The 24997-nt window shown below is 35.9% G+C and overlaps 1 protein-coding gene and 1 long non-coding RNA gene across 2 annotated transcripts in view; one reads left to right on the top strand and one right to left on the bottom strand.

Moving 5' to 3' along the window:
* LOC125170103 (uncharacterized) overlaps positions 1-24997 on the bottom strand; it is a 420734-nt gene that overhangs the window by 61644 nt on the left and 334093 nt on the right. The gene's annotated exons all lie outside the window — the stretch shown is intronic.
* The window catches only part of CPNE8 (copine 8), a 232516-nt gene that overhangs the window by 66980 nt on the left and 140539 nt on the right, over positions 1-24997 (top strand). The window contains exons 5-6 of the mRNA XM_047866283.1: positions 2432-2471; positions 17521-17597. Coding sequence (XP_047722239.1) covers positions 2432-2471; positions 17521-17597 — 117 coding nt within the window. The remainder of the gene's footprint in view (positions 1-2431; positions 2472-17520; positions 17598-24997) is intronic.

The raw sequence follows: 24997 nt of genomic DNA, 5'->3' as shown, positions 1-24997 counted from the left end.
AGTAAGTTGTGAAGAAGGGTCTGACCGCACCTCTGACCTAAGCATATTAGCATCTTTTGTTTTTAGCTTTGGACCTTAGCTGGAATTCCAGAAGTACAGGAAAAACTCTAGTCAACATCTGTTACCTCTAACTGAAAGGTAATCTTTAGGATCAACCCAAATCAGTTACTGCCAATTCAGGAGCAGCTTCAAGTTTGCAAAATTAACATTAGTAAATTTAGGCAGTGGGATGTACCCTTGTAGGTGTAAACTACTTAACTTCCTGCTTGCCAATATGATCTTTCTTTCTTAATAAGAGTATGGCATTCAAACATGTAAACGCGCGCACGCGCACACACACACACACACACACACACACACACACACACACACACACACACTTTAACTATTTAGGATGTGGGGTTTATGTCTGAGGGTAAGGACCAGAGTAGTCTTGATACTTTTAGAAAAGTTAAAAGGAAAAGTCCATTAAAGGAAAACTCACGATAATTTCAAATGCATCATAATCCAACTATTATCTAAAGCCATCAGAACTATGCTGCAAATTACATATTTTCAAGAGAGTAGCATTAAAAAAGCTTTGTTAAAGGCAATGAAAGAAGATTATACTTGAAGATACTTAAACTTTGCGATGAAAACAAACTCCTTTTCTTTTTGCTTCTTTTAGCACAACTGAACATACCATGTTGTTTCTCCCCGGTCCACAGTATACCCTTTATAGAAAACAGTTTCCAGGGGCGCCTGGGTGGCGCAGTCGGTTAAGCGTCCGACTTCAGCCAGGTCACGATCTCGCCGTCCGTGAGTTCGAGCCCCGCGTCGGGCTCTGGGCTGATGGCTCAGAGCCTGGAGCCTGTTTCCGATTCTGTGTCTCCCTCTCTCTCTGCCCCTCCCCCGTTCATGCTCTGTCTCTCTCTGTCCCAAAAATAAATAAACGTTGAAAAAAAAAATTAAAAAAAAAAGAAAACAGTTTCCAGGACTGATTCTTGGGAAGGAACCAGCACAGTTATTTTTCACCTTTGATACTGCTGTAGTTGCTAATTTCAATTTTCTCTTAAAAAGTTGTCTTGAATTCTTGAATAAGAATTTTTTTTTTTTGATGCTAACACCTGTAGGTTTTCAGTAGATGTTGGCAGTTTGCTGATTTAAAATTCTAGGTTACAGCTGTTCAGAGTTGATCGGAATGCCCTAATGTGAAGAAGAGTAATTTGTAATTCTTCTGAGGCAGGTATTTGCCTCATACAATTTGAAAGCCAATCTGTGGTAAACATTCTTAGCTGGGGAGTACGTGAACCTCTGCCCAGCATTGGTACACTCAGTGAACTCTGTTTCTTTGCCTTTTATTGATGGAGATGCTTTGTTTCTTTGTAAAAACATTCTTGTTGTGTGAGAGTGAAGGCTTTAATTAATCTTTAAAAAGGCAGTTAATTTTTGGTAGGAAGCTATGGACAAGGAATGTGAAAGGAGTATAATTTGGGAGAAACACTGGAGCCAGTGTTGAATAGGAAAAAAATATTTTCCTATTCAAGACTTCATTTATTTGAGGTTGTTTTGACTGGTAGCGACCTTTCCATTTCTACAATTTCTTTAAAATGAGAGGTTAAGGTAATAGTGAGTGATGTTTTCCCAGGATCTTTCTAAGAAATCATTTATTTCCAGTACCAACTGGTCAAAATCAGGACCTCGCGTAGTACTATATGAATGTATTTATCTTTTGTAAAATATTCGGTTTCCCTAAGTCCAGTGATTGGGGAAAAGTAATGTCTCCTTACTTTAGCCAAATTTCAAAGTCAACAGTAGCATTTAAAATATTAAATAGAAGTTAAAAGGTACACAAACGACAGCCTGTTCCCAGCACCTGCTTGCTTATTGATTGATTGATTGATTGATTGATTGATTTTAAAAGATTTTATATTTTTAAGTAATCTCTACACCCAACATGGGTCTTGAACTCACAGCCCTGAGATTAAGAGTCGCACGTCTCACTGAGCCAGCCACATGCCCTGCACCTGCTTATTTTTAAATGGTATCCAGAGGAGAGGAATTGCAGTTGTTAGGGAGTTTTAAACAGTCAGGATACTACTGATTCACACAAAAGAGAATGGTTTTTGTGTTTTGTTTTACTTTTCAAACTTTTTCTTAATGATAGTACGAAAGAGAAGTTTATAACTTTCTTATCAAGCAGCAGAATTAATGACTGAAAATATCAGGACTTCTACTTAGGTTGTGGAAATAAAAGGACCCAGAGATTGTGAATGCTACTATTGGCATATAGACTAAAGATTATAAGAAACTTCTTAATTTGCTAATTTTTCCCTACTGGTATATTTTTGGTTCATTATAATGTTACTTCTTTTTTGGGAAAATACTGATATTTTTTCTGTAGCTCTCTATTTTGTGGAAATAATCTGAGTTTCATATTTTAATCTTTTAGGTATGACGTTGACTCAAAGAGCCCCAACCTGTCCAAACATGTAAGTTCACACTTTATGTTTTTAGGATGATTACGTAATATAGACCGCAAAATCATAACATATGATTGGTATTTATGTTGATGCATTAATATTAAAGGTATATTTCCATAAGTTTTCATGTAATAATTGTCATAGAAAATAAATAACATTTTTAACGGACCCTAGAATAGCACGTGAAGGAAATTCTTAAAGCAAAGGTACCTTTAGTGTGTGAAATGGATTAACCTTATTTATTTATATATTTTTAAAAGAAATTCTTTCAGTTCCCTGCAATGTTTGAAATTAATTCAGGTTGAGCAAGATGAAGCCCGTGTCATTTGGAGAGGCTTCGCTTGTGCGAGAGTGAGAAGTACTTGGGTGTAGGGCAGAGTGATTTGCCATTCTTCAGTCCTTGTGGCTCATTTGTTCAACCATATTTTCTAAGTGCCTCCTCATGCTGGCACCATGTCTGTTTCAGAGGGTACAGTATGAGCAAGATGGACATACAGAGTCTGTCCTCAAGTTCACTTACAGTCTTTTTTTCTTTTTGGGTCCTGATCTTCCCTCCTTCACCCATTCCTCTTTTCTCAAGAGCTCTGCTCCCTAGGCCATAAATATTCCCTGGGGATGTTTTTAGGTTCAGGGGCAGCAAAGGCATCAGAGCTAGGCAGATGCAGAGGTTGAGATCTGGAGGGAGAGTTAGGTCAAACTAGCAGGAAGAGCTGAATGGGGGTGGGGGTGGATTGAGAACAGCATTCTGAAAGTTTAACCAGGTACCAAGTGGAATCTGAATACATGGATGTAGAACTGGCAGCCGTGTCAGAGTTGAGAGGTGGGAGGCTGGCTGGAGTCATGGTCATGCCCAGAGGGTCAGGCGGGTGAGATTTTTTTTTTTTACTTCTCCATTGTTGTAGCCTATTGACTAGAACAGATGGATATGATTTCCAATGTAGTTTGGAGAGGAGGGATGTCTTAATTCAGAGAAGAGAAGACACATGAGAGGTAATCCCAAGCTAAGAGGTTGAGAGGCTGATTTGTGGAAACTAGGAAGCTGGGTATGGTGGTAAAAATCACAATTTACTGTTCCTTTCCTTCATTGTAAAGAAGCTATGATACTTATTTTTGTCAAGAAGCAAAGAGAAGAATCATTTGATGAAGGATTCAAAGAATAGTCTTTCTGATTGACTTTTCTACAAATTGAAAGCAAATACTGGGATAAGCTCATTCCTCCCCATAAGTAATGCTCATTACCATTGCCATGCTGCCTTCTTGCTCCTCATAAGACTCGGAGCATTGTGGCTGGATATTTAAATTTTATTTGCATAGCTTTGTATTGGAAGCTTTCCAAATTCCACTGGAAGAACCAGAAAAAGAATTCCATTTTCTAGTAAAAAATTTAGTTGCAAGGAAAGAAAATGCATTATATTTATTTTACATGTAGGTGGTTAATATTAAAGAGATTTAGAAGCATCTCATAAATGTGATGTGTAGCTTGTCCTTGTAGGAGCTACAGCCAGAAACAGGCCTGGAGGGTTGGGATTGAGACAGCAATTTTCTCTATTTCTTTTTGTCTGAGGCTACATATTCTTTGCATTATGACTCTTCTCTGAGCTTCTGTTTCTCTCTGAAAACCAAGTTTCTCTGTTTATTCATCTTTGTGCATGTAGGAAAAATGAACTCCCTAAACTCTTGAGTGGACATAGGTTTTCAAGTGCCCATTCTCCCTGAATATAATTTCTATGTTTCTCAAACTACTTTTTAGAGGGCATGATAACTTGGCAGTTAAGGACATTCCATAGGGTTGGATATTTTGAGGGTGAGTGTGAAGGTGGTAACATGTGGTCCTTACCCAAGTGGTGGCCTTGAATTCAGGGAGAGACTAGTATATGGGATAAGAAGGTACCTCAAACATGATATAACTATATTTTTGTTAAATAATCCATACTGAGGTATGTACCATAGAAGGCATGAATGTATATATCTTTTAAAATATTTTTTTTGCAGAATAGCTTTTTATATTTTCCATAAGAAAGATTTCATGTCTTCCTCCTGACATCTTGATTCTGCTTCACTCTCATGCTATCTCCTTTACCACCTTCTTACTGCTGCAGTTCTTTTCAGAGCAGCCTGGGTTTCTCCCATCTTACTCTACTGTATTCTGGTTTTCATTTCTGCTTGAACTATTCTGACATGGGTTAGAGAAAAATATCTTGGCCTCTCTTCACTTTCTGCTTTACCTGACCTTCCCATTATTTTGGATACAATTGACTGTTCTTAACAAACTCATCTCCTCTTAATTCCACAGAAATGTCTCCCTCACTTCTTTTCTTACTTCTTTGTCTACTCATTATCTATCCTTTTTCAGTTTCTCTTCCTCCTCCTCTCCCTTATTATTGGTTTTTCCTGGTTTTGTTTTCCATTGTCATCTCATCTCACTGAATAAGCTCTCCTTGGGAAATCTCAGCCATTTCCATGCCTTACCCTGATGACTCCCAAGTGTCTATCTCTCTTTGTACCTTAGCAAAAACAAGTTTCCAACTGCTTGTTAGCTAGTCTGCAGAAGCCTAAAACTCAAATTATCAAAAATGTATGACCTCTTCCATTCCGTTGTTGGTCCTCTGCTTGTATTTTCTATCTTGAGAATTATCATCATCATGGTATACTAAGTTAGAAAATGTGGATGTATCGTTAACCTCTTTCTGTCTCACATACCACATCTTGTGAACTATAAATCCTGTTCATTATAATGAAGTATTATTTCTCTTCTGTCTTCTTTCCTTTCTTACTGTTACTTAATTCAGATTGTCATCACCTTTCTCCCAAAGTATTGCATAGCTTCCTATAGTTCCTGTGGTTCGTATTACCTCACATTTGAATGTATTTGTTTACAGTAGTCTCTGTATTATATTTCTTAAATATATTAAGCAGTCAATACAAATTAGTTAATAAGTGCCTGAGCTTACAAATGGATGAAGCATGTCAGATGAGGAAGGAAATGTGTTTTGGAATTGTGATATGAATTGTTAGAAATTAGTGTCCCGAATTTCTGTTAGAAATTAACAACAAAAGCCCTTGCTATTTGAAAGCATCCAAGTACAGATTTTATAACTCATTCAACCCAAAATGAGTTCAGGAGCGATTTAGATTAGAGAAGCCAATAAACAAACTAGGTCTACTCCCTGAGGATACAATTGTTTAAAAGTGTGATTGTCGACCTGCCAACTTTGCAAAGTGAAATAAAAACTGGAACCTTTTAGGAAAGACTGCTAAGTGCGTGGGTTTGCATGTGGAGTGCAGGCACTTACCTTTTACAAAGGGGATTTGGTAGCGAGAGACTCCTTGAGTTAACAATAATAAAATCTTTTTTTTTCCTATTCTCATTTCTGATAATTTTGACAGAAACCCATTTCGGGATGACTTTATTTGATTTCCAATATTCAGGGATCTTGGGTCAAATTCTTAAATTTTTGGTACTAGTAGGGAAAATAGAGATATAATATAGCATTGTACCTTAGATTCCTAGTACTGCAAATGAATACAGGGTGAGTGGATACAGGATCGGTATACTTTTAACTGATTTTATTTATTTATTTAAAAAATTTTTTTACACATTTATTTTTGAGAGACAGAGAGAGACAGAGCACAAGTGGGGGAGGGGCAGAGAGAGAGGGAGACGCAGAATCCGAAGCAGGCTCCAGGCTCCGAGCTGTCAGCAGAGAGGCCGATGCGGGGCTCGAACTCACTGACTGCGAGATCATGACCTGAGCCGAAGTCAGATGCTCAAATGACTGAGCCACCCATGCGCCCCTATTTTTTTTTAATTTAATGTTTATTTATTTTTGAGAGAGACAGAGACAGAGTGTGAGCAGGGTAGGGGCAGAGAGAGAGGGAGACACAGAATCCAGAGCTGTCAGCACAGAGCCCGACGTGGGGCTTGAACCCTCCAGCCCACGAACCGTGAGATCATGACCTGAGCTGGAGTCAGACGCTCAACCGACTGAGCCACCTGGTCACCCCTTAACTGATTTTATTCATGGTAGGAAAGTTTGTAGTGGAGAAACATGCACCAGAAACATTACGTGATGCAGGCACTGGAATCCAGGGACATTTTCCTTAAGAGGTTCATCCATTTTATGATTTTCTAGGGAAATTAGTAAAATATTAGCCCCCCAAAGTGTTAGATCCTGTGAACAAAATCTGACATTTTGAATTCCAGTTTTGTTCTCTAAGTTGCTGTCGAACCCACTCATCTTAATGCCATTAGCAGAACTGCATAGCATACTTTCATTTGCATAATTTAATTGCACCAGCCAAATCATTAATGAAAAGATTAATAACAGGCCCATAATTGGTGTATCTAGGATTCTGCTTGGCGCTCTAGACCAGATGACATCAAAACTGTACTTTGTGTACTAAATTTTCATACACACCAGGCAATCCAAAATGCATTTTTCCATTTGGATGATCTTGGAAGGTACCTGCTAAAATTTTTGTTTTAGACATGTTAATAGCTCATTGGATTATTTTGGCCATGAAATACCAGCCTTTGGTGAAGGTGTGTATGTTCTTTAATATATTTTCTAAATACCATATATGTATAAACTTCCACATGTAGATCAGTTGTTTTGAAAATTTCACTTGAAAGATAATTGTTTGGACCATGAAGTGCATTTTCTCATAGAAAGTGGGGTAAAATTTTTCTCATCAGAAGAAAAACCAATTTAACCCATATATAACTGAACCAAATTCTAATGTATTTCCTAAAATCAGGCAAACAATAAATATATTTAAGTGCTGTTCAAGTGCTCAGTAATGTAGCAGTGTAGAAGACAAACAAGGACCCCCTATCCTAAAACAGCTTACATTTTGGAGTTGGGGAAGTGGAATGGGCAGATTTATTTAATAGAAACAAATGCAAAATGATTAAGATAACTTACTTCTTTATACACTTAAAAGAAATTGATAGTGAGAAACAGTGACTGATGAAGAATGCTAGCTAGAAGCTTAGGTTCCTCTCAACCAGGTGGAGTGATTCTGCACAAGTTCTCATCCTGGGTATACTTATGCAAAGAGAAGAAGGGAACTACTGATAATCTAGAGAAAGAGCATTCCGGGTAAAAGGAACAGCAATGCCAGGACCTTGAGTCAGGAAAATATTTGGAATGTTGATGTGACTGAAGATAGCTACCATATATGGGATTTTGTGAATGATAAGGAGAGCAGAATGAAATAGATTGAAAAGGTACACAGAATTCAGATGATGCAGAGATTTGTAGGCCATGGCTTCAAAAAAAGTTTAATGAATTTCACCGGAAGATGATTTATACATTTAAATAACAACCGACAGCTGAAGTGGAGAATGGGGCTGGGAAGCAAGACTGAAATTAAGGAGACTGTTGGAGGAGAACATGACTGCTGGTTGACCTGTGAACTGGATCTGGTCACTCCCTTCCCTGTCCTTGAAAAGTATGTTCTGCCCACTAGCCTGTTTCATAGACATAGTCTGAGAGAGTAATGGATGTTGAGACCATCTGGACTGAATGTATGACTGAACTCCATTAAGGCCTCTGTAAAAAAGTTGTGATTCTGGCAGGCAGGTGTGGAGATCTACTCATCTTGCAGCCATCCAAGACAGCCTCATAATGTAAGTTCCCTTGCTTATTAAACCTGCCACCTACCAATCTGGAGGGACCTGCCTTTTTCTTCAGTCTTTCCTTGCCCTCTAGGTATGGGTGCCAGTTTCAGATTTTACCCGGGGAACTCCCCTGATGGTGACCCAAAAGAGACCAACTGTAAGGCTATTGTGATTTGGCTAGATGAGTAGTATTTGGTGGGTATAGCCCTTGAAGGGCTAAGAAGTGGTCAGTTTTGGAATATGTTTTGGTGATATGATTGCTGATGAATTGGATTTCAGGTGAGAACATAAGAAAATAATTTAGAATGACTCTTACGTTACTGGCGAAAAGCCACTGAATAAATGGTGTTTAGTTTATTGCCAGGGGTACATCGTGGAGGAAGAGATTGAGGTGGTGGGGTGAGATTGGAGAACTCAGTGTTCAGAATGGGTTTATGTTGTTTGAGACCCCAATAAGCATCCAACTGGAGATATTGACTAGGCCATATCTGGAGAATAGAAAGATGGGTAGAAAGATGGTTTTGCAAACCATCAGCCTATAGAGTTGGAACTCAAAGTTACCTAAAAAAAAAAAAAAAATATATATATATATATATATACACACACACACACACATATATATATAAATATAAATATATATGCCTGAAAAAAATATATATAAATGGAGAAGAAAATAGAATTTAAATTAGAAATTTTGGTGAACTGAAGCATTTAGAAATTTGAGGGAAGAATATTAGCCAGAATTCTCATTTTGAGAAGCTGGCCAGAACATGTTACTTTTCAATTCAAACCCTGTAGTGGCCTCCCTCTACACTCAGGAAGAATTTACGGTCCTTCGGGTGAAGGACCAGGCCCCTGGTTCTCTCTTTAATTCTTTTCCTTGCTCATTCTGTTCCAAGTCCACTGGCCATCTTGTTTTTCCTTGAATGCCCAAGTATATTCTTGTTTCAGAAACTTTGTTTTTGCTTTTCCTCCAGCCTGGAATGTTTTTATGCCAAATATTCACATGGTTCTTTTTCTTACATTATTTAAATCTCTACTAAATTGTGGCTTCCTGAGAGGCCTTTGCAATAATGACTTTCTTTTTCTGTGAAACATGCTTTCAGGCCCTTACTAGATGATGAGAGCTAGCTTTTTAAGCATATTCAAGCTAAACTATTAATGACTGATGTTTTGTAAGTGAATTATGTTTCCATTTGCATTTCCAGTAAGGGCTTGTAGAATCTTAGACTTTAAGAGACAATGCCTGAATTAGGTCTGATGACAGTATCTTCAACACTCATTAAGTTATATTAGGTGTGATTGTTTGCATGCAAAATTGGCCCTTGTTTCGAATTCAGTATTTAATAATGATTTTGAATGATAGTATTACATTATATTTAATACTATTATCTAGTATCTAATAATGCTATATTATATTTAATATTATTTAATAATTAGTAGTAGTAATTTCTAGTTATTTGGCCTGTCAACTGTCTTACCATGACTACCAGCAGAGAGAATACTTAACTTAATTTCTGTAAGCTTATTACACTTCTCACTTCTTTGCTAATGAGAACAAACATAAAGTGATATGCCCCCAAAAGGTAAATATTTTCCATAGGTTTATCTCTGAATAGTATAGCTTTATTTTGTAGTCTCTATATAGCATGGTTTTCAATTAGTTAAATATATATGTTGTTAATAATTTTAAAAAATTGGTTAATTTAGCTCAATGGCCATCCCTCATTGTTGAAAGCTTAATTTTCATTCAGTGGCTTAACTGCTTTCATTTGGACTCTTAACAAACAAAAACTAACTTTAAAATCAACATTTGTGCTGAGATAAAAGAAATACATTCAACTTTAGAGTATAATTTTGAAACTGTATTTGTAATTTAACCATTGATGTCTAAGTTTAGAAATTTTATTAATCTCTTGGAGGTAGATTAGCATTTTTGAATTATAGATGGATCTATCCATTAAATAGACAAATCCCTGCCTTAAAAAAGTTGTATTATTATGTTAAAATGTGACAAATTGTTTCTACTAAAATATTGAATCCAATTGTTTCATGTTGAGTTTGCCTTATTTTCAAAATAGCATATAGATGTGCTAACAACCTTAAAGAAAGTAGAAGTCATTATTGGGGAATGGAAGTACCATATTTGATTATTATAAATGATTGCCATATTAGCATAATATAACTAAGTCACACCTCAGTCTTTATAGTTGATGTGATTAGTATGAATTAAATAGAGAGGTAGTCAGCAATATTAGCAGGGAATACCAGCAATAAAATAGATACTGCCAACAATAAAATTTCACAGGTAATATAAGCTTTCCTCATTAATTTTTTCTGCAATGGTTAAAATATTGTAAAAGCAAAATATTTTGTATTACTTTATCTTGCTCTTTGTGGCTTAGCATGAATATCCTTAATATGAGTTAAATGATCACAAAATGGGTACGAGCAATAAATGGAGGCAAATAGTCTATCTTATCAACAAATAGAATGATTAACTACTGAACAGTTGACTGCACCCAATTACTGTGCTGTGTTAAAACTTAGCTATCATAAATCAGTTTAATGTCTTTTCATCTAAATTATCTATTAATTAGAGATATTATATTTTCAGATGTTCCTTGATCACATCATAAAATAGGAAAGCCATTTACAGACTATCTTTATAAACTTTTAGGAGAAAGATGCCACGCTATTGAATGCATATGAAATTGTTTATGATGATGCTGATGATCAACTACAGTTGACTGGCTTTGTGATAGTGTAGAAATCAGAAATTTCACTTACCATGAAGGCCTCCTGGTTCACTATACCATTGTTTTAAAAATGTCATTCTTTTACATATGTATGTTTATATGTATACTACTTAACATGTAAGATAAGTTAGTGTATAAGGCACTTTAGGATTTTATAATGACACTTAATATGAGTATTTGAATTGGCTATGAGTGTAAAGGGGATATAAAAATATTTTATTCAGGTAATTATAGTATCTGCAGTACTGGAATCTAGTAGTCAGGGATAAGTTTTAAGTACATAGTAATATCCTTTTAACCCCAGGGAGGTAGGGAGGAGAAGAGAAGCATATGTTTATTAGATGCTTACCATGTTCAAGCATCTTTTCTAAGGGCTTTGCATAAATTATCTGCATATATAATCTTATTAAGTACCTTGCATATAATATCTTATTTAATCCTCCCAATAATTTAATACATAGGCATTATTCATTATCTCTATTCTATAAGTCAGGATATCAAGACATAGAGTCGTTAGTAAATGATTCAGCCAGAATATAAACACAAACAGTATAGACATTCATAATTCTCACTCTTAAGGAATATGTTATACTGTTTTGCTAAATAAATAAATAAATAAATAAATAAATAAATAAATAAGTAAATAAATAAATGTAAAAGATCTTTTATAAAGGATGTATCAGAATTTATACTGGTACCTAGCAAGCAAGCAAATAAACCAACAAAACAAGTTCATTTATTGCAAAGTAAGTTACCCTATTAATATGTGTGGAATTATTAAAGTACATAGCATTAATGTAATTTTTATGAATATAGATAAGTAGCTAGCTACAATATAATATGAAATGTAGTAGAGGAATTGATCAGTAAAAATTGGTATGAAAAAATAATGAAGTAATAAGTTTGAAGGAATTAGAATATTTTGCTCATGCATGCAATTAAAGGAGATGCTCTTCTGAATGTTAAAAAGAAAAAGAAGAGAAATACAGTTGACCCTTGAACAACATGGGGTTTAAGGGTCCCAACCTCCACAACAGTCAAAAATCTGTGTATAATTTTTGACTCCCCCAAAACTTAACTGCTAATAGCCTACTGTTGACCAGAAGCCTTACTGATAACATAATCAATTAATAGCTATTTTGTATGTTATATGTATTATATACCCTAACCTTACAATCAAGTAAGCTATAGAAAAGAATATATTAAGAAAATCATAAGGAAGAGAAAATGAATTATAGTACTATACTGTATACACTGAAAAAAAAATCCACATATAAGTGCAACCGCACAGTTTAAACTATCATGTTGTTCAAGAGTCAACTGTATATTTGTATAATAATCAGCTAGACTCTGATAGTATAGTAGTGTTTCCTTGGATTTTTGTCTGCATTGTATTAGTAATAAAACTAGATTTAAGTAGTTATAGGAGTAATCCAAAGACTCCTTCTGATGTGCTGATAACTTTTTAACTACCTATGTAACACAAAACTCATTGTTATATTGCTTTGTGTGCTATGCTTTCTGCTTTTTTCTTGTTTACTTTACTTTGCACTGCTAGATATTTCAGATTGAATACCAGCATATTGTATTCAGGGCGATATTGGGATATATTCAGGGTAATATTGGTAGAATGTATCCTATATACTAACAACATGGTATTTATGTATGTTTAAATAGATTTCAAAACTAAGTTCTATCTGTGTATTATTTAGATTATAAAATAATAATTAAATTTGGCAAATATTTATTGATCTCTTGGTCATTTGAGGGAAAGCACAATAGTTAATATGGCTGAATAAATGGAAGCATTTCTCAATTGCCAGACACCGTGAACTAGATTTGGTCTATGTGTGTGTTAAAGCTGTGGAAACATGCCTGGATTTATTACTGGAAGTTCTATTTTAATGTAATTCTAATGACTCATCAACTGGAACACAACACCATAGTAAGAAACAGTAAAGCAGTTTGTGTTAAAGGTAATTTTTATTTCTATCTTTATCTAACTACAGACCAAAATATCTAAAAGTAGCCATTAAAGGACACATGTATTCTGTTACCGTACTGTGTAAAATGCATAGAAAATGTGAAGCATTGAGATGAGTAAAAAATAAAGATTCAGTAGAAATTTCCAGTGCAAGGAGTAGTTAGTTGAGAAACACTATATGCTGATTTTTTCACTGTGAGTAGTAAATGTGTTGCTTGATAAGGAGTACGGAAGCACAGACAGATTAAAGGAACTACAAAAATGCTATAAATATTTAGGGGCAAAGTGTGCAATAACTATAGAGATAGTGTGTACAGATGCATGCCATAGCTTTTTGGTATACATTTTATTTTATTATTTTAATTTCCTTTTTGTTCATCACTGATGGTATTTGTGTGTTCTCCGTTTGCTAATATGTCTTCTCTAATATGGATATGCTCAGTACTTCAGTTCTGTTTTCTTGAGTAATGACAGCACAGAACAGCTTTTGGTGAGACTTGGCCATATCCATTTAACATGTAGTATGCACAGCTATCTATCAGTATTCATATTTTTTAGAAAAGAGTTCCAGAATCCCCCATGCTTTTCACTGCTAACGCAGAACAATGATCTATTCCAGATCTTTAGTATTCAGCACTTTCTGCCATGAGACTTACAGAAATTTAGGTTTTTTGTTTTTTTTTAACCCATAAACATATCTGTAAAGTCTCTTTTGAAATTGGGAAAGACATGTTGCTACTAAGGATATTTAATTTAAATATGTCCAGGCTGTACCTTAAGTACTTTCTAATTACTCAGAACCCAAATTTAAAATGATTTGCACTTTCATGAAGGTATTGTAACTGAACTAATGTGAATTTGCTCCTTGGTGAGTCACCAAGGTGGAGATACACCAGATGGAGTTGTCACACAAAGGAATCAATTTGCAGCAAATAAGGAGATCATGGGGAATAACTTCCAAAGCCCTGACTCTCCGAGCAAGAGTGGATGGATTCTTTTATTTAGGGTTAGGATGAATATTTAGAAAGGGGAACCCTGTCATCATATGTAGACGTGGGCATTAAGGTTGCATGTGCACCTTAAGAAAACATGCCTATACCTATATTGTATGTTATGTTAATGAGGCTTGCGTTCCTCCTTGGACAGATAATTTAGCATTATATTGAAGTAGGAATAACTGTCCTTCACTCCATAGTCCATCTGCGCAGGTATGAGTCTGTGGTTGAGCTCAAACTGATCTGGGTGGTCTGGGCCTCTGGAACTCTTTGCCAAGTCAGTCGTTATAGCTTAAGGGGTAGTTTCAGTTTCCATCATGGGATGCTGTGCCTGTTGGGCCTTTTGCCTGAGTTAAGTAATAGATAAACTGGAAAGAACTTAAGGAAAAATGTGGGACAAAGGTCATTGGGTACAGACAGGTGAGCAATACAGGTCATGTCTTGGGTTTAGCTGGTGATGATGTCATTCTGGAAGCCACCAAATTTCAGATCCAGAGTATTTCCTGTCCTTCCCTTCTTGTTCCCACTGTCCCCCTCCCCACCCTCATCATGTGCAAGGATACTTTACACCAAATCCTGTCACTTTGCTCTGCACTGTTTCCTACCACTTGCTACAACTTCAGTTTGGGTCTTAACACTTGGCTTCTTATTAACTGCTATATAGCCTGATTGATCCAGATTGCAGATTTTACCTCCTTCATCAGTCCATTGTTCACACTGGTACCCGAGTAATCTGAATGTACTGTTCTAATGGTGCCCCTGCATTGCTAAAAGACTTCCAGTTGCTTCTGATTATCCTTAGACAACTTCCTTGTTTGTTTTTGACCGGCCAACTGGACCTTCTACAGTCTGACTTGGCTCTTCATCTTCAATTCTCCCCTTTACTTGAAGCCCATTCTTTTCTTATTACATTCTTGCCTGTAACTCTGATCTGTTCTCTAGGATTATGTAAGGGAGGAAAAATAATTCTCCCTCTACCCTTCTTATTAGCCTCTGTAATAAAAAAGATGATTAATAGGAGAAAAACAAATGAAAGTTTAATAACATGGTATACCTCCTGTATACATGGGAGATACTAAGGAAAATGGAGTAACTCCCTGAAATGGTCCAAGCCTTATACCATCTCTAACTAAAGACAAAAAATGTTGGTGAGTGGGGAAGCAGTTATGGGAGGTTTTCAGGCAAAGCATTTTAAAGAGGGCATAGTTTATGCAGATTTAAGTCTCTGCCTTCTCCACTGAGAAGAGATTTAGTAACCCCCTTCATCCTAGTACAGTGAGGAAGACAGCCTTAGAAATGGAAATTTTTCTTATAAATGTAAATGTCTCCTGCAAAAGGCTAACTTCTAACCTGGTTTTCTGAGCTTCCCCCATGTCTGCTATTAAAAATAATTAGCCTAAAATAATCCTTATGCCAGGGCACCCAGGTGGTTCGGTCGGCTAAGCATTGGACTCTTGATTTTGGCTCAGGACATGATCTCACAGTTGGTAGGATTGAGCCCTGTCAGGCTCTGCACTGACAACATGGAGCCTGCTTGGGATTCTCTCTCTCCCTCTCTCTCTCTCTGCCCCTTCCTTGATAGCACTTTCTCTCTCAAAGTAAATACATAAACATTAAAAAAAATAATAATCCTTATGGCAAAGAGGTATTTTTGGGTAGCCAATTCTCTTCTCCTTTAACTGGAATTGTAACTGTACTCAAGGAGTTCACTGCCTGGAGTGCATTAAATTGAACACAACCGAAGGAAGTGTTGAAAGCAAAGAGCTTTTTATTACTTTTCACAAGTAAGGAGCTGGAGGCAGCTCTCAAAGCACTGTCTGTCCCTGAATTTAGTACAGGAAGCTTTTATCCAGTGTATTAGGGGGTGGGATCAGGGAGCTTGCATATGCATTACATATACATTAAGGAGTTATACATATTCTATTATTTAGGCACTTGGGTTCAATTCCGTATGCCTAGAATGTCACCATGCTAGTACATGCACCTATGTTCAAACAACAGGTGGAAAAATAGGCGGAAAAATCTCATTTATAGGAGGGGATCCTAGTTTTATAATGAGCTAAAGGTAACTGCAGGACAACTTAGGCGAGGGGTGGAGGTGGGGGTGGGGGAACTTCTGCAGGTACTCAACTCCAAAATGGCTCAAACTGATTCAGCTGGTTCCTGTAAGGGTCTGTAAGGGGTTATCAGGTGAAAGAAGCACCTACCAAGGGACTAACAGGTGAAACACCTTACTGGGTGTCTGTTGGTTGGGAACTGCTGGTTTTTGCAAAGCAAAACACACTCGTTCCCTGCTTTTGTCCTTTCCCCCTCCTCCCTTCTCCTGATAACTTTCAGCCCTTTGATCTGAGTAACTTCCCATTGTATCCTAGCTAACAGAATATCCAACTCTCTTCTCTCCATGATCTGATTTCTCCTTGGCTCTCAAGGCTTACTGCCTTTGGGAAATATTACCCTGACTATCCTCGTCTCCAGCATGGATTTCTTTCATCAGACTTAGAACACTCTCTCCTTTTACTTTTTAGAACTGAATACATAGCTTTTACTTGCTAGGCATTTAAAATTTTTACTTATTAAAAACTTTGAATATTTTGTTTCTTCATTCCTGTCCATCCTTCTTAGGGCTTCCCATGGGCCAGTTCTCTACAATTTAGGGAGATCTTCCACCTTCTCTTTTAGGACAGATTGAAATCCTATACAAGCTAAACTAGAGTGTGTGTATCTCTCTGAAATACTTGCATATTTTCTTGATTCAACACGCCCAGATGATGTTGGAACTCTTATTTTATTGGCATGTGAAATTGCATTGTGTTTATGATATTTAAATTCTTAGGCAGCATATTAATCTGGAATCAGAACATCTGGGTTAGTCTGCTATTTCTGACTGCTCAGACCATGAAAGAAATCAACCTCTTGTATGATTAGGATTTTCTTTATATGTGAAACAAAGATTAATAACAGATCTTTCATTGTGCAAGGTTATTCTGAGTCTTGAAAATAAGTATAAGATTGTAATTGAAATAAGGTACATCTAGTTTGTACATTAATGAACTTTACAATGTATTACACTTAACCTATTTTTAGTTATGTAACATATGCTAATATTAACTCATGTAATATTAACTCGTTCCTCCTCAAAACAACTCTGTGAGGGGAACTAGTACAGGTTAACAATGAAGAAACTGGAGAGCTTAATTAATTGCCCAGTCCCAGGTAACGAGTGTCAGTAGTGGAACAGACACCTGGCTGTGTGGCTTGGGACCCCCTCTGTAGCCACCTCACATAGCCTGTGTGTAGGTAACGCTGAGTATGGTTAACCACCTCTGCTCTGTGTTTTCACAGTCTACCTCCTCAGCCCAAAGCTTACTAGTTTCAGAGATATCCAAAGCCAACTGTGGATTCAAATCCTGGAACTTCTTTCCACTGTTGTTGTAATTTCAAGAAGAAAAAGAAAGTAAAAGCAGTTTCCCGCTTACTTGCATTAACAAGCTAGCTGCGATAAAAGGACAAAAGGCTTTGCCAGTTTGCAGGAAAATCAGATGCTAAAATTCATGCTTGTTGAGCTCATTTTATTCATTATTGGGAGTCGGGGAATTAAGTATTTCAGCAATGAAACCAATACAGATATGATGTACAAAATATGTAGTGTAAAGACAGCTTGAGAACTTATGAGCTTTAATCCTTTTATCTATTTTAGGACTTTCTGGGACAAGTGTTTTGTACATTGGGGGAGATTGTTGGTTCTCAGGGAAGTCGCCTGGAAAAGCCAATAGTGTAAGTATTTTTTAATGCAGACAATGAAATGTTAACTCTTCAGTTTTTATTTTGGTAGTTTGGAATTGGTAAATATGTGGTTGTAGACCAAAAGTGGGTTTAAAAATCTTCCTGAGTTTTTTCTTCTAACAAAATAGTTCTGACATGTTTGTAAAGAATCATTTATATTTTAGCTGTCGTATGCCCTGCTGCAAAATGTTCACAAAATGAAAGGAGGAGACTTAAAAAAGCAAATGTATTGTTTTCTGTTTGGTTATAGTATTAATTCTTCTGTTTTTAAGAATTAAACATTTTGAAAAAGATATTTTCCTCCTTTGGGCTAGGGACTATATGTAGCACCATTCTTCATACCATATATTTAATAAAGGCATTTATACTGATTGAGATTGTAATAATAATTTTTACTACAAAATTGGGTCTGTGAAAAAGAAAGTAAGTGTATAAAGATTAAGAGAAGATGGTATCTCAGAATTATGTATTCTTCCTTCACTTTCAGTCACTGGGATCATATTTCATTTTCAATTTCAGATCAATTGCATGGGATGATCCTATTTTTCTCCAGTTCCAAATAAGACAGCAAACTAACTCCAGACATTTCTCCTAAATCTTCCCCCTTACTATCCTCCTTCTTCCTACCCTCACCCAGTCTCAATTATTTGGATTCATTTAACTGTTCATAAAAAATCAGATGATTTATTAAGAATACTGAGAAAAAATTGCAGAACTAACCACAATATCAAAAGGTTTGGGAAATTTGGAAGTCAGATTCTTTTAAGAATCTCAAACTCATAAAATAAATTTGTCAAAACTTTCCAAAATTATTCACCTTTGACATCCAAATACTTAAATGTCCAAGGGCATCATTATTCTCACATTATCTGTATAAAATTGAACTTTATGTTTAGTGTATTCTTTTCAGGTTAATAAGAAATCTATGAATTCTCACTTCTCACTTATTAACTTATTACTTAGTGCCAGTTTGAAGACTTTTGCATATCAACTACCTTTTTTAACATTCTTTCATGTATAATTTTTTCTATCTTCGTAGGATTTGTAAGCTTATAATTCAAATATGTTTATGCTCACTTTAATATGTCAGTAAAAAGTAATCTGTAAGGCAAATGCAGATAATTTTATTAAGTATATATAATTGTTACTGTATTGTTGAGTCTAATGATTTAGGCCCATGAAAATTCTTGGAAGGTCACTGAATCACCCTTTTTACTGAAAAACGAATCAATAGCATACACAATGCTACCTCAGAGGTGCCTTTAATATTCTTTGAGAGAAAACAAAAGCAATTAAAATAGAGAATTTTTATTTCAGTGTAACAGAATAGAGATTTTTATAGAACTTGCACTCATATTTTTAAATTGATCATTTTACTGGTTATCTTTATCTGGTGTTATTTTCTCCATAAAAGGAAAATATAACTCTACTTTAATAAGACTATTAAATTACTTAAAATTCTTCCCAATAGAACATTATTTTTATGTTGGTCTTGAAACATGTTAAAAAGTTGATATTTTATTTGTTGGGGCATGTGGTAAATAGAATATAGTGTGAAATGTGGCCCTTGTTCAGGTCATTCGACAATTTCCATTAGACAAGACCAACAAAAACACAATTGGGCTAAGGGGTGAAGATGTCTAGAGTAATGATTATGCAAATGTTGAGAGTATTTTCTGGCAGTTGCGTCATGATTATCTTATGTAATCAGAAAAGATGAGATGCCCTTTAGACTTTTCCTAGCTCCTGCTGAGGTTGGAGTAGCATAAGTGAGACAAAGCCTTGGAAACCTGTTCAGGCAACATGAAGCCATTGTAACCACCTGCTTTGCTTCATCTATAGGGTATTTTGTAATTTAGACAAGTTTATTGAAAGTGTTGATATTATATCTATCTTACTGACCAAGGTAGAATTCATTCAGTGTTGTAAACTATATGTAACTAATCTTTTATTCAACCTTGGACCTTACTAGGCAGTCTTCTCAGGCAAATAAGTATTAAGAAAAGGGTTACTGAGAGACGATGTATCTTCTGTTCAAATGGCAATTTACTCCCTTACCTCAACATCAAATGTAAAGCAATGAAAATCATTTATCCTTTTTGTTTAAAAGTGTAGTTGGGTTGAGGAAGAGAGTGAAATGTTATTTTCATGGAAGTTTTATCTGCCCATAATGTCGAAGTAGCCCTTAAAATTAGCAGGTCCACTAGATGGATGCTTTCAGATTCCACCCTCATCCCTGATCACCTTTAGTCACTGCCATGTATTTTTTTTCCTGTACGTGGTTTTTCAAATCAATCGAATGGAGAGATGGGAAGGTTGGAAGGTATGTGGTACTTCAGTGGAGGAGAGAATGGTTTTGGAAGAAAGGATAGAGCCAGGGAGAATATTGGAGATGATTTAAGGTCAGGGAAGTGTTTTCTCACAGGAAACTCAATGATAACCATAATTTATAAAGGAGGATACCATGTTTTATCACATAATACATAAACATAGTGGAATATCTTAAAGCATGGCAGAAACAATAAACTTTGCATTGGGAAATAATACGTATCTCACATGTAGCTCTTACATCCATTGCTCACAGCCCCCTCTGTCTCCTCCTGCCCTGCCCTCACCCCCACCCCCATGGAGTGAACCTGCCCTGGTCAGGGTATAGCTATCCAGTCAAAGATAACATTGTAAAATGGTCACTAAACATCCCATTGTTTTTCCATGGTTGATTCATCGTGCCTGGAGATAAAAATAGAATTTGTATACTCTCCTGTTGTAGCCATTACTTTTGCCTATCTTGTTAGGGAGTTGGAGGATTTTCCCTGTCTGGAAGGGTATAGGCTTTGGAATTGTAGCACAGGACACCTCCGGAGGCAGATTATCCACCTGCGATTAACAAAATTGACTCATCTTGAGTTTAGAAAGTCTCCCTGTGTCTCAAATGTTATTTATCTTAAATCACATTATCCAAGTGATTTAGGGCTTATTCACCAATTTGTTTTAGATTAGAGATTTATTTTCCAGTTAGTTTTCCTTTTAAATTCTAAGTTACTCCAAAGATTCTATTGTTTTCTTCCCTTTAAAGCCTTCCCTTTAAATGGCCTAGTTTAAATTATTTTCTGTTAAGGCATGAAAAATAATTTCTTTTGGCTTTTAAATTGCACTTGTGTTATAATATCTCCTCAGTGTTGGGCTTTTAAAAATGATGATAACTATAAGATTTGGAGATTTAAAGCAGATATACTAGAGCTTTAAATTGTTACTCATCAAGCCTTTGAAAACTAAGTTATATTTATTACAAAGGAAAAATGGATTTCTAGTGTATAGCCTCATGCTCTATTAAATACAGAATGTGAATTTAATGTTTATTTATTTTTGAAGTTTATTTTTATTTTTTGAAAGACAAAGAGAGAGACAGAGTATGAGCAGGGGAGGGGCAGAGAGAGAGGGAGACACAGAATCCGAAGCAGGCTCCAGGCCAGGCTGTCAGCACAGAGCCCGGTACAGGGCTTGAACCCACAAACCATAAGATCATGACCTGAGCCGAAGTCAGACGCTTAGCCGACTGAGCCACCCAGGCACCCCCAGAATGTGAATTTAAAATCACTTCCTATTTTCTGTGCTTCAGTTATTGTTGTCACTTTTATTGTGAGATTCTCTTCTTTATGAGAATAAGAATTAATTTTTAAGGAGTGCCTGCGTGGCTCAGTCGGTTAAGCGTCTGGCTTTTGGTTTCACCTCAGGTCATGATCTCACAGTTCGTGGTATCAAGCCTACATAAGGCTCAGCACTGACAGCATCGAGCCTGCTTAGGATTCTCTCTCTCCCGCTCTCTCTGCCCCTCCCCTACTTTTGCTGTCTGTCTCTCTCTTAAGGTAAATAAACTTTAAAAAATTATTTTTTAATATTTTGTAGGAACTTAGGTTAATTTTTTTGAAATTGATGTTCAAGAATTTTTAATTTACTTTTTAATAGCAGCTCACGATTTTCACAATTTCCAATAATCTGTTCTGTTGAATTCAAGTTTTGAGCAAATTTGGATTCAAGTTCTGAGCAAACACATTTCTCATATCTTAATTCCATCTAACATTTTGGTCTTTTCCCTGAGCCCTCCTAAAATGACTCTTGTGCTACTTAATTTGTCTGCAGCACTTACTGTGTCTTCCTATGACTCATTGGCTCCTCGCTTTAGATCGTCCCATTATTATTTACCATTATACCCACTCAGCAGTGTGTTTTCTCATGCTGTGAGATTGTATCCAATTTTCTGCGTGATGCTGTCAGAGAGTTTTACTTCTTCTATCTTTAGGGAGCTCAGTGATGGATTCAGCAAAGCCTTCCAAAATGCTAGAATCAGCACCAGTTTAAGAAAGATTGCCATTCTCTTCTCTGGGATGAAAGCATTTATTATATTCATCAAGTAATAGACCTGTTTGTTCCTGTTATGCTCATCCAGGCATGACTGGTTCTGTATAAAAGGATGGAGTGAGGAGGCAGGGACTGGTTGTGATTAGAAGGAAGATTCTTACCCTGGAGAGGAGGGGGAACTCCATGGGTAATTGAACCGGCAACTGTTTTGGCTAAGGGAAAAGATTATGTTCTTTGTAGGGTGGCTGTAGCAGCTTGTGATCTAGGCAATCAGGAGTGGGTAAAGGATAAAGAGAGGGATCTAAGAGTGATTAGTGAACAGTACAGTGAGAAGAGTACAGGGACAGGGGCTCAAAGGCAGGTGATAATTGAAAGACCGGCTTGCAGCTGATGGATGGACACTGGGATACCAACTCTGATAAAGGGTTTAAGGACAGAGCACATTGGGTGCTAAAGTTCAACAGGAGAAATGTGGAGAGAGGAACAGAGCAGAAGGGAAGCTGGGGAATAATGTAGAAGTAGAGGGCTTGTGAGGGACTTGAGGCAAGAGCCTTAAAGGCTTGCCTTAAAGATCTGGTTCAAATGTGGCCTGATTCTGAAAGCTATTTTGTAGCTGTGGGTGCATGTAGATGAAGTCAGTGTGAGAGGAATAGGAGGAGGAAGAATGGGAGAATGATTAGTCTTGAAGGTGAGAAACATCCAAACTTAACGATGAAGTAGAGCTTGTCTTTATTGTGCAACGTTTTGTATGTGAAAATATAGTCAGCTTTGGGGGAAATTTTGACCTTCAAAGTCATCTTGACTTTAGTAACTTCCTTGCAGAGTAGATTGATATTGTTATACTCCCTGTTTTTTTATTTATTTTTATTTATTTTTGTTTCTTATTGGAAAGAGCACCGGGCTGGAAATCAGAATATGATGTTTTTAAGTACCATGCCTGGTACTAACTCACATGTTACATTACAAAATTTGTACATCTATATTATATTTCCATACCTGTGTGTTACATTTGTAGTATGGAAACTTTAGTCTAAAGATAAATAAGTAGCCGCTGTAACAGAGTTGATAGGATATGGGCTTTGGGGGCAGTCAAGTCTGGGATCATAATTTATTGGGTGTATAATTTGAACAAATTGCTTTAAATTCCTGAGCTCCAGTTTCCTCATCTGAAACATATGAATAAGATACTTTTAAGAGAGCTATTAAAGAAATAACAATACTTTATACAATATTTTTGTCATGGAGGACACTGGCATTTAATAAACACCACAATTGCAGCTATTATTAATGTTATTAAATATAGCTAACGTCTTTTAGGAAAGACCTTAAATGCAATCACCTAATAAGCTCACCTTTCCATCTCTCCTTGCCTCTCTTCTTTCCTTTTTTCCTTCCTGTCTTTGTGTCTTTTTGTCTTTCAGTATTGGTTTCCTTAGAGAAGCATTTAGCTAGGAATTCAGTAAGATTAGATAAAGGACAATTTTGAACCAAAGTTTATTACATATATATAAATTGTTAAGTGTTGACCAAATATAAATATTAAACATTATTTTGTCTATTCTCAGTTTCTCTTGTCATTAGTTTGGGTTTTATAAGATAGTGGGTTTTTGTTTTTTGGTTTTTTTTCTGGAAATGTCCTGGATTTTTAGACCATTGCCCAGGTTCATATGTAATTGCAAAATATAATCTAAAGGACAATATCAATTAAATTATTTTTCTCTTATTTGCAAAGATCACATTGATGTGTGTACATATTTATAATTTTCATATGATTCCAACACATTAAAAATTGAACCACTGATTGCATCTTTGAGAGATGTTAGGTGCTTCACTGATCTAGCATAAAGCATTTATCTACCTTTGGGAGAGTCTATATGAAAAATTGTGTGTTCTCTAAAGACTAAAAGTAGAGAGAATCTTAGTACATTTCCTTATGTATCTTGCACCAGATTATGAGTCTTCCATATAACAGAAACTTAGTAAATGTTCAACTGGCCCACTTTTTTAACATTCATTTGTGGATCTGAGCTCATGCTCTGGAAAAATCTGCAGAGATGTATTTATTTAACCTGAAAGAGTGACTGTATACAGCTGTAAGCCCCAACACTTCTCTGCTCTATGCAGAAATTCCAGTTGTTCTTGGTAAAGGCATATAAATTAGGAACTGTTCTGATTAGATAGGCTTGCAAAGAATATGGCCAGTCATCAAAGATATGGATAAGATAAATACATTTTTCTGAAAATAGTCCTTAATATCATCAGAGGCAAGCCCTAGAATGGTTGATCTGCTTTTCTGATTTGGATGTTATTTCCCTGTTCTTATGAAGCTTATGTACAAGTAACTCCTTTAGGCATCCAAAATTGAGAAAGAAAATAAAAGGCAAAATTATTTTATCTAAGTGCTTATTACTTAGACTGTATTTATTGACTGGATTTGTTTACTTTTCTATCAGATACCACCTGAGTTTAGTAGAGGTTCTAAGGATTCTTTTTCTTTTTCTTAATTCATTTATTCAACACATCTTTACTGAGAATATATAACGGACCAGGAACTGTTAGGTACTAAGCATACAATTATGAAAACACAGTTGTTCCTGTCCTCATGGAGATAATCACCTATTCATTAAATGAATAGTCATACAAATACATATAATTACATATTGATATAAACCCTATGAAAATTAGAGTACTGACTTAGACCAGAATATATAGGTCATTTTTACTAATTGAATTTTTACCATAAATACAGTGGGAAAAATCATGATTTTTGTTCAGAGAGGTTCTTTCACTTCTGTGTGCAGAATGGTTATGGGTAGTTAACAGGAACAATTAGTAAGTTAATTATTGCTGAAATAATCTAGTTCAGAGTAGACAGTAATTTGGACTAAGAAGATGAGAAATAAGCCGATCAAAATATGTTTTTAATATTCATTTCACAAGGATTGATGATAGGCTGATATGTTGATTGAAAAGGATTTCTAGGAAGGCTTGCAGATTTCTTGCACAAGTAACTGAATGGATGGATGTATCAT

Source organism: Prionailurus viverrinus, chromosome B4 (assembly GCF_022837055.1).
Source record: "Prionailurus viverrinus isolate Anna chromosome B4, UM_Priviv_1.0, whole genome shotgun sequence".
Classification (NCBI taxonomy): domain Eukaryota; kingdom Metazoa; phylum Chordata; class Mammalia; order Carnivora; family Felidae; genus Prionailurus; species Prionailurus viverrinus.
This window is presented reverse-complemented; position numbering and strand designations above follow the sequence as displayed.